The sequence below is a fragment of the Neoarius graeffei genome, chromosome 24, assembly GCF_027579695.1.
Source record: "Neoarius graeffei isolate fNeoGra1 chromosome 24, fNeoGra1.pri, whole genome shotgun sequence".
Lineage (NCBI taxonomy): Eukaryota > Metazoa > Chordata > Actinopteri > Siluriformes > Ariidae > Neoarius > Neoarius graeffei.
In genome coordinates this window covers 11,325,872-11,340,281 of record NC_083592.1, presented here as the reverse complement: position 1 = coordinate 11,340,281, position 14,410 = coordinate 11,325,872, and the positions used below count along the sequence as shown (strand labels likewise).

The following is a 14,410-nucleotide window of genomic DNA, read 5'->3' as shown; positions in this document are numbered from 1 at the left end:
CAGCTGAAAACAGTTGAGCTCTTTAGAGAAGCTATAAAACTGACCTTCCTTTGAGCAGATTGAGTTTCTGGAGCATCACATTTGTGGGGTCGATTAAATGCTCAAAATGGCCAGAAAAATGTCTTGACTATATTTTCTATTCATTTTACAACTTATGGTGGTAAATAAAAGTGTGACTTTTCATGGAAAACACAAAATTGTCTGGGTGACCCCAAACTTTTGAACGATAGTGTATGTTTCATGAGAAATCTGACTATAGCTTTTAATAAACAAACACGCATATCAAACAAACGGCTCACTGTTCACACTCATGGACAGCTTGGATGTTGAAACGAGGTTTCTGTGGAAGCATTTTGGTTAAATTACACTGCAAGAGTAATGAAAAATAGGAGCAAATGACTCTCGTGTGTCTTAATGTTCACATCAAATAACATAGCAATATGCAGCGCCATCTGGTGGCTGAAAGAATCACAGCATCATCTCAGCTTCATATTCAGTAAGAAATCATATTTGCATTAATGAGAATTTTTCCACTTTTTTTTCCCATAATAGGAAAATGGAACACTGTGTAGGCTTGTTCCTTTAAATGGTAAGTTTATGACCTTCATATATTAAATACTTCAGCTCTGGGTCATTCCTGGACAGTGTTTGACCTTGTGTGTGTGTGTGTGTGGCTTTTTTCCCCCCCCTTTTTTTTTCTTTTCCCTCTTCCCAAGCAGATGACTCTCTGAGGAAAAGCTTTGACCTGTTCGGAGAGATAGACATGAACTACCACAACCGCTTCTTCAGGTTCCTCGGCCTGAGCGACAACATCATAAAGACCACCGAGATGACCTGTTCTTTGCCTGAGGATAGGGTGTACGAGCTGCTGAAGGTCTGGATGGAGAAAGAAGGCATGAAGGCGGATTTTAACAGCCTCATCGAAGCCCTTTGTTATCTGAACCAGAAGCTGTCTGCAGAAAGCATCATCGCAAGAGCCATCGAGAGTGGCTACTTCAGATATGAAGACTGAAAACAAGCACAAGATCTTCTATGGTGCTTGTGGAAAACTGTGAAAATTGGACTTGTGTTATTTATTATTTTTGAATGTATACTTTTGCCTTTATTATTTGTGAATGTCGGCATTTCGTGAAATTGTACATTTTTATTTTTTGGCCTTTAAATAATGTATGAAGTACTGATTGGTTGACTTTGATATTCATCCATTCTGTTTCCTACTTTTTGTGAGGTAATATTAAATGTCTTATTTGCTAAATGTGTTTTGTACCTTTTTATAAAATAAGCAGGATGAATATTGATTATACTATGGTGGAAAACAACACCACAAACTAAGATATGGTTGATATTATCAATTTTCTTTCACTTGTTAATTCTCACATAAATGATGCACAACCATACTTGTAACTAAGGATTAGTTTACTTTTTAAACGCAATATTCTTATTTGACATTTTTATTATTTCATAAGAGCAATGTACAGAAGTAGTTGTTTTTTTTTTAAACTGGAGTATTTATAGCTTGTCATACCGTTATTGACCGCATGAGGGCGGTGCTGCATAAAATGGCATTGTTTCAAACTAAACGTTTTCAGTTCTGTGATTATTTTCACCAAGTGATTCACGTGGTGAGGCCCCAAGGTTAAACCTGTGTGGTTAGAACCAGAAAGGAAACTTTTACAGATGTTTATGGAGAAATGACAAAGTGTGTGTGTGTGTGTGTGTGTGTGTGTGTGTGTGTGTGTGTGTGTGTGTGAGAACATGTTGACGTACACTATATGTCCAAAAGTATGTGGACACCAGTCTGTCACAGCCATACGTTCTTGTTGAACATCCCATTCCAGATTTATTCCCTCTTTGCTATTATTATAACCTCCACTCTTCTGTGAAGGCTGTCCATTAGATTTTGGGGAGGTGTGGGGTGTCAAGTTTATTTGTATAACGCTTTTAACAATAAATATTGTCGCAAAGCAGCTTTACAGATTTTGAACGACTTAAAACATGAGCTAATTTTATCCCTAATCTATCCCCAATGAGCAAGCCTGTGGCGACGGTGGCAAGGAAAAACTCCCTCAGACGACATGAGGAAGAAACCTCGAGAGGAACCACACTCAAAAGGGAACCCATCCTCGGTTGTGGTGTTCCACACCACAGGGTGGAGTTGGTGTTCCAGTTCATCTCAAAGGTGTTCAGTCAGGGCTCTGGGCCAGAGGACACATGAGTTTTTCCACTCCAACCTGAAAACACTAGAGCGCTTTGTGCACAGGGGCATTGTCATGCTGCAAAAGGAGCAGGTTTGGGTCTCTTTGTTCAAGTGAAGGGAAATTATAATACTACAGCATACAGAGACATTTGATACAACGATGAACTTTCTATATTGTGGCAACAGTTTAGGGAAGAACTACATGAGTGTGATGTTCAGGCGACCACATAGTGTGTATACTAGGAACTGTACAGAGGCGGTAAAAAAAACAACAGCAAAAAAAAAAAAAAACCCTGATTCCTCAGGTTGAGAAGTATGAAAGGGATTTCCCAAACATCAGAAAGCTATTTGCTTCAAATCACACACTGACTTTAGTTCCTAGTGGTAACTGATTGCCCTCCAGATGGTTGGTTAGTTTGATTGTGTACTTTATATATTATGCCTGCTATAAAAAATGCTAATTAAAATTAAATTAATTCAATTCCATTCCAAAATGTTTATACTGTTTTTCCCTTACTAGACTAATTAACAAATTTAAGAGCAACACAAAGGTTGTAACTGAATTTATTTTCATAAACTCTCTCTACGACTTATGGTGCGTTCATGTGCTATGGGAATTATGGTAAATACCAAACGCCGACATGGAAAGCACACATGAACGCCCCCTCTTGTGGTATTTTCCACTGGGCAACTCGTAGAAAATTTTGATACACGAGTTGCCGAGATGAGATGAACTTTAACCTTTTCAACATGGCGACGAGCGGTACAAGACTAGCTTATGAACCAAGAAAGAAGTGGTTTTCACCTACAGAAAGCTGACTCTCACCTTTTAAACGAGTCATGTTATGTATATTATATTATAATATGTATATTATAGCCTAATACAAAATATTCTGGCGGCACGGTGGTGTAGTGGTTAGCGCTGTCGCCTCACAGCAAGAAGGTCCTGGGTTCGAGCCCCGGGGCCGGCGAGGGCCTTTCTGTGTGGAGTTTGCATGTTCTCCCCGTGTCCGCGTGGGTTTCCTCCGGGTGCTCCGGTTTCCCCCACAGTCCAAAGACATGCAGGTTAGGTTAACTGGTGACTCTAAATTGACCGTAGGTGTGAATGTGAGTGTGAATGGTTGTCTGTGTCTATGTGTCAGCCCTGTGATGACCTGGCGACTTGTCCAGGGTGTACCCCGCCTTTCGCCCGTAGTCAGCTGGGATAGGCTCCAGCTTGCCTGCGACCCTGTAGAAGGATAAAGCGGCTAGAGATAATGAGATGAGATGAGATGAGACAAAATATTCTGTGGCTGTCCAAAGAACGCCAACAATGATCTAGATACTGGCTACTCTCATTGTGGCTACAGCCAAATTTCCAAAAACTGCGTGGCATTCAATGGGTTAAGAAAATCTCTACTTGTCATGATCAGGAAATATTCAGCATTTTTTGACTTTTGATAACTCATATTCCTGCTGCAGCTGATGAACAAGGCAATCTATAATTGTTTTAGCCAAATGACAGGCCTGATTCTGAATCTGGTCCACCATCTCTAATTTGTCAACAACAACAAAAGCATGTGAATACAACACATTGGTAAATACCACTTCCCAACTGGAAAATATCATCTTCCCAGAGCACATGAACGCAGCATTATACATGCTGATAGAGCCACTGCGTTACCCATGATGCATTGCGGTGAGGAAAGGCGGAAGTAAACAATGGGAGCTCGGCGTAGCTGGGGAGGTCTGCAGGTGTGTGATAAACTGTCTTAAGGACGGTCTTCTGAGGCGGTCGAAACAAACATCAACCCTAAAAAGGTCTCCTGTTTTATGGATTAAATTAAATTAATAACGCAGTTTGTTTAGAGAGAAAAACCGAGCGCGCGAGCAGTAAAACAGTTACCGTGGAAACAGCACGAAGTTATTTTTGGTTTGAAAATATTTCAGAGACTGTGAGTGGAGAAACCTGACCAATCATCCTTTATTACTGAAAAATATGTATTAAAAAAGCGATAATAATAATAATAAATGTCATGAGTGCATGGTGTATTCCTCAAAAAGAGGCTAAACTTAAAATGTGATAATAATAATAATAATAATAATAATAATAATAATAATGTCATGAGTGCATGGTGTATTCCTCAAAAAGAGGCTAAACTTAAAATGTGATGATAATAATAATAATAATAATAATAATAATAATGTTATGAGTGCATAGTGTATTCCTCAAAAAGAGGCTAAACTTAAAATGTGATAATAATAATAATAATAATAATAATAATAAATGTCATGAGTGCATGGTGTATTCCTCAAAAAGAGGCTAAACTTAAAATGTGATAATAATAATAATAATAATAATAATAATAATAAATGTCATGAGTGCATGGTGTATTCCTCAAAAAGAGGCTAAACTTAAAATGTGATAATAATAATAATAATAATAATCTCATCTCATTAGCTGTAGCCGCTTTATCCTTCTACAGGGTCACAGGCAAGCTGGAGCCTATCCCAGCTGACTGTGGGCGAAAGGCGGGGTACACCCTGGACAAGTCGCCAGGTCATCACAGGGCTGACACATAGACACAGACAACCATTCACACTCACACCTACGGTCAATTTAGAGTCACCAGTTAACCTAACCTGCATGTCTTTGGACTGTGGGGGAAACCGGAGCACCCGGAGGAAACCCACGCGGACACGGGGAGAACATGCAAACTCCACACAGAAGGGCCCTCGCCGGCCCCGGGGCTCGAACCCAGGACCTTCTTGCTGTGAGGCGACAGCGCTAACCACTACACCACCGTGCCGCCAATAATAATAATAATAATAATAATAATAAATGTCATGAGTGCATGGTGTATTCCTCAAAAAGAGGCTAAACTTAAAATGTGATAATAATAATAATAATAATAATAATGTCATGAGTGCGTGGTGTTTTCCTCAAAAAGAGGCTAAACTTAAAATGTGATAATAATAATAATACACTGACAGTCAATGAAAATGTCCAGGTGACATTTATGAAAATAATTTTATTCATAAGCTATGAAATCATGTACTAGAAGCTTACAGATCAATATACTGACATTTAACTCGAGATGAATAAACAAAAAATCACAATTGTTGTGAGCTTTGATAATGTACAGTCCGAACAAAATGGATACCCTGTAATTGGAAAGTTGCAGCTTCAGTACCGAGTATTGTCCCCACCAACAGCAATACAAGCCGTCAGTCTGCAACGCATACTGCGTATCAAACGGCGAATCCTGTCTTGTGGAATGGCCTGCCACTCCTCTTGAAGAGCCTGGATCAGTTGACCTCTGTTCATGGGACGAGGAACACGGTTCTGGATCTGAACACCAAGGTGATCCCATAAATGCTCAATGGGATTGAGATCAGGTGAATATGCAGGCTATGGCAGGGTTTGGACATTCTGACCTTCCAGGAACCCTCTGGTGACACGGGCAGCATGCGGACGTGCATCTGTCATCTGGATTTAACCGTGGCATCTTGGACATAAGGAATACAAAAGTCGGCTTTTTCATGGCCTTAATAAAGGCTATCCAACCCATCCTTTCAACCGTGTACAAATTTTTGTTTTTCTCCAAAACAGCACTTTGAGCTGATTCCTAAAGACCACTCCCTGAAGACTATTGAAAAATGTTTGGATTGAGGAGAACTCATTAATGACTTCTGTGCACGCTATTCAATAGAAACATCTCAAAACAAACATTTCCCCAACTCCGTATTGCATAATATGTTGAATTATTGACCTGGACTTTTTCATTGACTGCCAGTGTAATAATAAATGTCATGAGTGCATGGTGTATTCCTCAAAAAGAGGCTAAACTTAAAATGTGATAATAATAATAATAAATGTGGGCGGCACGGTGGTGTAGTGGTTAGCGTTGTCGCCTCACAGCAAGAAGGTTCTGGGTTCGAGTCCTGTGGCCAGCAAGGGCCTTTCTGTGCGGAGTTTGCATGTTCTCCCTCTGTCCGCGTGGGTTTCCTCCGGGTGCTCCGGTTTCCCCCACAGTCCAAAGACATGCAAGTTAGGTTAACTGGTGACTCTAAATTGAGCGTAGGTGTGAATGTGAGTGTGAATGGTTGTCTGTGTCTATGTGTCAGCCCTGTGATGACCTGGCGACTTGTCCAGGGTGTACCCCGCCTTTCGCCCGTAGTCAGCTGGGATAGGCTCCAGCTTGCCTGCGACCCTGTAGAAGGATAAAGCGGCTAGAGATAATGAGATGAGATGAATAACAATAATTAAAGCCGCTAGCGGCCTTGACGGGCCCTCGCACGTGTGGTTCCGCAACCCAGGACATTCCGCGACCCAACAAAACGGTAACATTTCATATATTCATCAAAAGTTCAAAGGTGATGTGCATGTTGCAAATGCCATGACTGCTTGATGGATGAGAGATAGACAAAGACTGTAAGTGTGTGTGTATTTCCATGGTGTGAAAATGTACATTTATATATGTACAAAACTATACATGTGTTTCCTCCTTATCTCTATCTCACGCTGTAATCTTAAGTCATCTTAGCTTTCCTGTGTCTGCAGTGTGTGTGTGTACATGCAGAGTTTTCATATGTCTACAACAAAATGCACAATGATGGCAGGTCACTATTATTTTGTGTGTGTGTGTGTGTGTGTGTGTGTCTGTTGCTAGGACAACTATCATGATTCATGTCATTTTTGTACTGATCTAAGGGTTCTGAGTAAGATTCTAGCCATAAGTTCTAAAGAGTTTTGTTTCAATTAGGGGGCGCTATGAAGTCCCTGGGCCATGCCCGGGGCCAAACGTCTGTGGCTGAGAAGCGGTTACAATGACTGATGTGTGTATCAAATTTCATGAGTTTTCGTGCATGGGAAATGCCTCAAAATAGGCCAAACGCGACAGAAAAAAAAAAAATCATCCTTCGAAAAACAATAGGGTCTTTGCACCGACCGGTGCTCGGGCCCTAATAATAATCATAATAATAAATGTGGGTGGCACGGTGGTATAGTGGTTAGCACTGTCGCCTCACAGCAAGAAGGTCCGGGTTCAAGCCCCGTGGCCGGCGAGGGCCTTTCTGTGCGGAGTTTGCATGTTCTCCCCGTGTCTGCGTGGGTTTCCTCCGGGTGCTCCGGTTTCCCCCACAGTCCAAAGACATGCAGGTTAGGTTAACTGGTGACTCTAAATTGACCGTAGGTGTGAATGTGAGTGTGAATGGTTGTCTGTGTCTGTGTGTCAGCCCTGTGATGACCTGGCGACTTGTCCAGGGTGTACACCGCCTTTCGCCCGTAGTCAGCTGGGATAGGCTCCAGCTTGCCTGCGACCCTGTAGAACAGGATAAAGCGGCTACAGATAATGAGATGAGATAATAAATGTCATGAGTGCATGGTGTGTTTGTCAAAAAGAGGCTGATGTGATATTATTATTAGGGGGACTTTGTGCACCTGGGCAACACTCTGGAAAGGAAGAAAGACTCAGCTGAGGAAAGAAGAACTGAAATAATTTAAATAACGACAGATCACGCGGTTTATTTTTGGGTGATGTCACCAAAAACAGGAAACTTTCAGACTTTCAGATACGCACATACACACTGGAACTGTGTATTTCTGACAGTTCAAAAGACTTATACTAACTTTTAGAAGCTTGAAGCTCATTTGGTGAGGTAAGTCAATTTAAGAGGCAAAATATGCAAATGTCGACCACAGCGTTGATTAATTCTGATTGGTCAGGAGGTGTTGGTTCATTATCTGGAACAGCAGTTCTGGTAATTACAGCAGGTAATTGTGTGGCTCCATGTAATTGAAACCTAAATGTTATCTTATGGAAGAAGGTGGGTTAGTAAGGAGACTTGTTCAACGAAGAAGTCTCCAGTGTTAGCACTTTGTCTTAGTAAGTTTTCAGTTAGTTGGGGGATTTTGGTAAGATGTGTGTTTAAATCTACATGGTGAAACAAAATTCTGGATTTCCTCAAGCTTCACTTGTATCTTCACAGGGTTTTTCAGGGGTTTTGGCTTCTTAAAGGGTTTTACTTCAAAGCCTTTCTGAAAAGGTAGTGTTTTGAAATTGGATGTTTCCCCATGGGACATGATGAGGGACAGTTTAAATTACTCAGGGTTTTTTTCTTTTTACTTGGTGAGTAATGAGGAACATGTTTACTGAAATATTTGTGATGTTTTTAGCAAGTCTGGTGCTAAATGGATGTTCTGAACTTTTGTTTTTGGCTATGTACTGCTCTGTTGAAATGGAGGAATACCGGTAGAACAGGTATAATGGAGAATCATGGAGGGGGGGAAAATATTAAAAACACTCTGTTGTTTATGCTGTTCTGCCTGGAATAAAAATTGAAGCTGTGCTGCTGGAGCAGGACTGACTGAGGCTCTGCTGCACTTGTTCTTTTTAGATAGACATGAAGGATGACTTTAGGATTACTATGCAAGTCATTGATTCAGTTTCTGACCGGTTCAATGTGACTCTTTTTTTTGTGATGATCGTTATATTTTAACATGTCCACCATTTTCTCAGGTGGTTTCCAGCAATGAAGGCGACTGTATCGTTTTACACAGCCTATCTGCTGTGTTTGGTGCTCAGTGTGGTGTGTGTGGTGCTGGTCATCTCCTGGAATGCCACCTACCGTGAAGGCTTCTCCTGGGATGGGAAAAACACGCAGTTCAACTGGCATCCCGTGCTCATGGTGATTGGCTTGGTGGTGCTGTACGGAAACGGTGAGGGACAAAGTGCTTATCACTATGAGAACAATGATGGGTGTGTACTAGTGGCTGGGTGAATAAGCAGAAGGCATGTGTGTACGAGTCATTTGTGGATTGTGGTGTATGACTGCTTTTGTTTATCATGTACAGGTGTAATCTTGATCTCATAACAAATGTAAGCAAGTCACTGAGACGGTCAACTGATGAAATATAATCTCTCTTATCTCAGCTGCTGTGGTGTATCGTGTCCCACTGACCTGGATTCAGGACAAACTGATATGGAAGATTGTCCATGCTTCCCTCCTTCTCCTTGCACTGATTTTCACCATTGTGGGCTTGTGTGCTGTGTTTGACTACCATAATGCCAATAATATACCAAACCTTTACTCGCTGCACAGCTGGGTGGGAATCCTCACCAGTGCTTTGTTTGCTGCTCAGGTACAGAAAATGATTATGGTTTTCTAGAGGATGATATTAAATGTTGTGTATGTTAACTGTTACCATGGAAACCTTTTTTAGAAAGAAACTATCTCTCCAGGTTTAGGCTTTAAGTGCTGTGATTTCATAAATGAGACTGGTTTTTATAATCCTCTCCTGTGTGTAGTGGGTTGTTGGATTTGGAGCTTTCCTCCTCCCGTGCTCTCCTGTGCCTCTCAGAGTGTTTGTCAAACCTGCTCACGTGTGGATGGGAGCCATTATCCTGGTCCTTAGTGTTGTGTCCTGCATCTCTGGCATCAACGAGAAGCTGTTTTTTGCACTGTAAGTGGTGTCTCTTCAATCAGGCAGTAACTTTGTGTGCAAAGTGAGTTGAAATCTCAGGACTTGGTGAATAACTGTTTGAAATGTGCCGAGAGGGACTACATGACCAGCAAGCCAAACATGTAGGTGGTATAGTGTGATTGGCCATGTGAACAGGAGGAAGCAAATCACCAGATTTACCATTCAAATGGGGAAGACCAACGTTGTCGGATTCACCGCAGCAGAAATGTGTAGTTCCCCTGAATCTGCCCCCTCTTATTTCTTTGAAAAGGAAGTAGTGGGAGGAATCAAACCCACACTTGCAACTGTTGAAGATCAAGGACTATGCACTTTAATTTAACATGTAAGACCTTATTCCAAGTCAAAACCTGATACAGAATTAGTGAGTTTTTTTTTTTTTTTTTAAACTTTACATTTCTGATGAACAAGAACAGACCTGCTTGGAACTTAATTTTCAACAAATGTCATCGTAATGTGTAGAAATGTAACTACTGGATGCATATTGCATGAAATTTGACAGTACCACCCATAGAATGAACAGACCCCCCCCCCCCCCCCCCCAAATGGTTGAAATTTACAAATAAGTGCTCACTGTTTAAGATGTAACTCATTGGCTTTTCCTCTTTTTATCCATAATGGGGACACTTGCACATGGAAAGATGTCACTATCCTAACAATTTCTTTCAACACCGCTTGCTGAGAGTTGCTAGTAATCATTGCCATAAGATTTGTGTATATGCAACTGAATTTGTTGGATTAATTTTTTTTCTTCCTCAGTCAGATGAGAACCGAATCCTCATGACACTTTTATTTATTTTAAAAAAACGGGAAATCCTGGAATGTACTGGGTGAGAAACACCTGTTCTGAGGGTTGGTTGGTTGGGAGGTGTTCCACCCGTCCCCTACATGAGGAACGCTTTTTTTTTTTTCTCCTGCTTATTGTACCTCTTTAGTGCATTTACTTTAATTTTTTCAGGTGATAGTTTGGCTGAAATTGACCTGTAATACAATGCTTATACGTGGGTTCATCAAATAGCAGAATAACTTGTATTAACGTACTAATTCAGTTTTTATTATGGCTTTTAGCATAGGAGTATTCCATCTTCAGACTGTCAGATTATATGGTCCTTGAACCTGCAATTAAAGAATCACTGCCTTTTGTGTACATTATCAGCATATGGGCTTGTGCATAAATGGAAATGAGAATTTGTCCATTAGTGTGTTTTGATGTTGCTGCTACTACTGTATTTGTAGCTGTGCTTTGAAATTCATCCTATGCTGTCCTGTTTTATTGGTGGCTCTTGGACAACTGTCGTAGATGCGTTTTATTCACGCTGCTTACAATGTCTGAGCTTTGTCAGCTTATCCGCTAAAGCTACACCTACTGTGCACCGGTATCCAGGACGTTGAGGAAGATGATTCAGTATCATGACTGTTTTTGTCTTAAGTCAGTGTTTTTAAAGTGCATATTTAGACATCAGTTTTGCAATGTCAGTTGTGCAAACTGCATGGACAAAAATAGGACACCGAACATGGCCTGGCTGGCTGGCTGACCCCATTTTGAAGTTTAATTTGTCCAAACTGTTATGGAGTGCTGCATACACAAAGAACAAAAGCTTTAGAGTGGAACCAAGGCAAGTCTTGTTCATTTGTCTGAAAGTGCTCCAATGCAAACTCTGCTCTGCTATTGGTCCATTCTCTTAGAAAAAAGGGAACCAATGGGACGCTGCCATACAACCAGCTGCCACCGGAGGCGGTACTCGGGAATTCACTTGGTGTCGTCATTGTGGCTTTGGCACTGGTTGTCTTGAAAATCCTGTCCAATCAGGCTTGGCAACGTCCTGAACAAAGGACCGAGGAGGCGGGGTACAGGGTGAGTGTGTGTTTGTGTTGTGTGGGGGGATGATGATGATGATGATGATGATGATTCAATTCGTATGTATGTAATATTTTGTTCTTATCTTGCTGCTTTAAAGTAGGAGTGGTGTTTTACTCACATGCATTAGGATCTGGCATCCATGAAATGTGAACACTTATTGTACATGAGCCATGCAGATGCACCAAACAATAACAGATCGTGTGTGTGTATATATAAAGCCAGCTTGCATTATTGTTGTGCATGTGTAAAAACTAGCTGTTCATGTTGCTGTTCCCCTTTTTCTCTTTCCAGCAATTGCCAGGGGACAACAGCTGAAGTTTCAACACCTTTCCTTTAGCTTTCTTGGTGCTGTCTGGATCAGTTTAAATGCACAGAGGTTTATCTGCTTGGAGCATTGCTTTAAGCAGTCTTAAGTCACTTTTTTTTTTTTTAAATTACACGATTTGTTTTGTATTTGGACACTTGATTGCCATTCAAGTGTGCAGTGCAGCATTAAAAGCAGTGTCAAAAAGAAAGTGGGCTAGGATGATTTTAAATAAATATTCAGATGTGAGCTTCATTGTGTATGTAAATGTGATTCTGTGAATGACTAATAAAATGTATGACTTTTTAAAGTGAGAATATTTTGTTATGCATCATTTTCTAACACTATGACCCACCTTGCTGTCTGCCTTTGTTGTTCAATCCGGTTCAAACCGGTTTGGGAAGGGTGGGGAGGGGCAGACATACAAGGGAAGCAAGGTTCGTTATAGGACGGAGCACGAGCATCTTGGTGTTCAAAGTTAACCAATAGGAAGCAAGGGAAACATTTGGTCCAATCGGAGCGCCCTGTTATAAATCTGCATATGGTCTGTATATAAACTCATTTACTACGCCTGAGTAGCGTGTTTTATTATTTTTTTCTTTCTTGTTTTTGGTGGGGGTTTTTCTCGCTTCTGCTCGCGATGCCGGAACCTGCAAAATCAGCTGCTAAGAAAGGCTCGAAGAAAGCCGTGACCAAGACGGCAGGTAAAGGCGGTAAAAAGCGCAAGAAGTCGCGCAAGGAAAGTTACGCCATCTACGTGTACAAAGTGCTGAAGCAGGTCCACCCGGACACGGGCATCTCCTCCAAGGCCATGAGCATCATGAACTCGTTCGTGAACGACATTTTCGAGCGGATCGCCGGTGAGTCATCGCGTCTCGCGCACTACAATAAGCGCTCCACCATCACGTCTCGCGAGATCCAGACCGCCGTGCGCCTGCTGCTTCCGGGGGAGCTCGCCAAGCACGCTGTGTCCGAGGGCACCAAAGCTGTGACAAAGTACACCAGCTCCAAGTGAATCTCTCTCACGCACACACACCCTTGCTCTACCCACGTGGGAAAAACATACCAACAAAGGCTCTTTTAAGAGCCTCCCAGGTCCCAATAAAGGAGCTGCTTTTCGTGTTTTTTTTTTTTTTTTTCCCTCAGGTTCCGGAGAGTGTTATATATTAATAAAAGACTATACTGTTTCTGTGTAAAAAAAAAAACACCATGAATTCCTCTTTGTTCAGCTTTGGCCCAGCGCCAAACAAACAGCATGCTGCTTTCAACTAGGTCCGCGTCTTAGATATTATAGTTCCTCGCTTACACACCGCTCTTCATTTCTTTGAACGCTGCGTGAAGGACGGAAGGAGAGTGTTAGTCGCACCGAGATGTCTGGCAGAGGAAAAGGCGGGAAAGGGCTCGGGAAAGGCGGCGCCAAGCGACATCGTAAAGTCCTGCGGGACAACATCCAGGGCATCACCAAACCCGCTATCAGGCGTCTGGCTCGCCGCGGCGGCGTGAAGCGAATCTCCGGTCTGATCTACGAGGAGACCCGTGGTGTGCTGAAGGTCTTCCTGGAGAACGTGATCCGCGACGCCGTCACCTACACCGAGCACGCCAAGCGCAAGACTGTCACTGCCATGGACGTGGTGTACGCGCTCAAGCGCCAGGGACGCACTCTGTACGGCTTCGGCGGCTGAAGGCGCACTTCCGGTCTGCAGACTCTGAACAAACTCAAACAAACCCAAAGGCTCTTTTCAGGGCCGCCCAGGTCCTCTCTCTGAGAGCAAAGCCCAAATTCGGTATCTGTACTCTGTTTGGAATTATTGTGAGATTTTTTTCAATACAATAAAATGCTTCTGATTCTAATTCAGTGGTCTGTTCTTGTCTTGGGGTGAAAATATAAAACAATGTTATAAGGAAGAATAAGCATGTTTTATACAAAGCAAGATATATAAATTAAACATCAATTTGAAATTCGTTGAAAAATTAAAATGGACAAAAATTGTGTATATTATGTATAAAATATGTCATTAATATAGTTAAGTGAATCCTTTTTTTTACACGTGTAAAAAAAAAGGATTCACTTAACTATATTAATGACATTTTATATCACTTAACTATTCTTGCACAAATTTGGATGTTTCAGGGAAAACATTTCATTCTTCAGCTCTAATGACTATTACATGAATAATTATATTGTAATTACATTAATTAGGCAAAAATCAGTTACCAAGCTGCTAATTGTGCATTTTCAACTTGCAAAGTCTGGTGTTTATTTTCATTCACATCACTTCATTAAGAATTAAAAAAGGATTCAAATTAATTTATTTGTATGTTTATTGTAAGGAAATCAAATCAAGCGTATAAGTACGATATGATCAGGTTATTTATGACCTGTAGTACTGTAATTTGATAGATAGATAGATAGATAGATACCTGTACATTCAGAATGCACATTTAAACGAAATTTCGATCCACTGGGTAAATATAACTGCCACATAACTATTGCACATAATCCAGTAACCAAAAACATCACATTTACAAATAGATACTTAAAAAACAAACAAACAAAAAACCCTTACATACAATAATATTCTATGG

The 14,410-nt window shown here is 41.2% G+C and overlaps 4 protein-coding genes across 8 annotated transcripts; all 4 read left to right on the top strand.

The window, feature by feature from the left end:
- Positions 1 to 395: 395 nt before the first annotated feature.
- Positions 396 to 1,058, top strand: LOC132872891 (tumor necrosis factor receptor superfamily member 10B-like). Its single transcript, XM_060908008.1, has 3 exons — positions 396 to 404; positions 553 to 589; positions 717 to 1,058. Exons 1-3 carry the CDS (start codon positions 396 to 398, stop codon positions 1,010 to 1,012), a joined length of 342 nt encoding a protein of 113 aa, XP_060763991.1. The 3' UTR covers positions 1,013 to 1,058.
- A 2,826-nt stretch (positions 1,059 to 3,884) lies between these two features.
- LOC132872081 (lysosomal membrane ascorbate-dependent ferrireductase CYB561A3) lies at positions 3,885 to 12,141 on the top strand. Of its 5 annotated transcripts, none has more exons than XM_060906673.1 (6): positions 3,885 to 3,931; positions 8,698 to 8,897; positions 9,112 to 9,320; positions 9,487 to 9,641; positions 11,346 to 11,514; positions 11,812 to 12,141. In XM_060906673.1, exons 2-6 carry the CDS (start codon positions 8,711 to 8,713, stop codon positions 11,833 to 11,835), a joined length of 744 nt encoding a protein of 247 aa, XP_060762656.1. In that variant the 5' UTR covers positions 3,885 to 3,931; positions 8,698 to 8,710; the 3' UTR covers positions 11,836 to 12,141. The 5 variants fall into 5 exon arrangements, with proteins under 5 accessions (XP_060762656.1, XP_060762654.1, XP_060762655.1 ...); XM_060906671.1 differs by having other exon boundaries at positions 3,885 to 3,997; XM_060906672.1 differs by lacking the exon at positions 3,885 to 3,931 and adding an exon at positions 7,702 to 7,837.
- Positions 12,142 to 12,409: 268 nt separating this feature from the next.
- On the top strand, positions 12,410 to 13,248 carry LOC132872082 (histone H2B-like). Its single transcript, XM_060906675.1, has one exon. It carries the CDS (start codon positions 12,465 to 12,467, stop codon positions 12,837 to 12,839), a length of 375 nt encoding a protein of 124 aa, XP_060762658.1. The 5' UTR covers positions 12,410 to 12,464; the 3' UTR covers positions 12,840 to 13,248.
- zgc:153409 (uncharacterized protein LOC767650 homolog) lies at positions 13,098 to 13,675 on the top strand. Its single transcript, XM_060906676.1, has one exon. The coding sequence runs from the start codon at positions 13,195 to 13,197 to the stop codon at positions 13,504 to 13,506; it is 312 nt and encodes a 103-aa protein (XP_060762659.1). The 5' UTR covers positions 13,098 to 13,194; the 3' UTR covers positions 13,507 to 13,675.
- Positions 13,676 to 14,410: the final 735 nt, after the last annotated feature.

Coding starts and splice junctions, on each gene's coding strand:
- LOC132872891 (XM_060908008.1), top strand. Junction 590..716: donor TAGGCTTGTTCCTTTAAATG/GTAAGTTTATGA, acceptor CCTCTTCCCAAG/CAGATGACTCTCTGAGGAAA.
- LOC132872081 (XM_060906670.1), top strand. CDS start 8,582: ATGAAGGATGACTTTAGGATTACTAT. Junction 8,898..9,111: donor GGTGGTGCTGTACGGAAACG/GTGAGGGACAAA, acceptor CTCTTATCTCAG/CTGCTGTGGTGTATCGTGTC. Junction 11,515..11,811: donor CCGAGGAGGCGGGGTACAGG/GTGAGTGTGTGT, acceptor TTCTCTTTCCAG/CAATTGCCAGGGGACAACAG.
- LOC132872082 (XM_060906675.1), top strand. CDS start 12,465: ATGCCGGAACCTGCAAAATCAGCTGCTAAGAAAGGCTCGAAGAAAGCC.
- zgc:153409 (XM_060906676.1), top strand. CDS start 13,195: ATGTCTGGCAGAGGAAAAGGCGGGAAAGGGCTCGGGAAAGGCGGCGCC.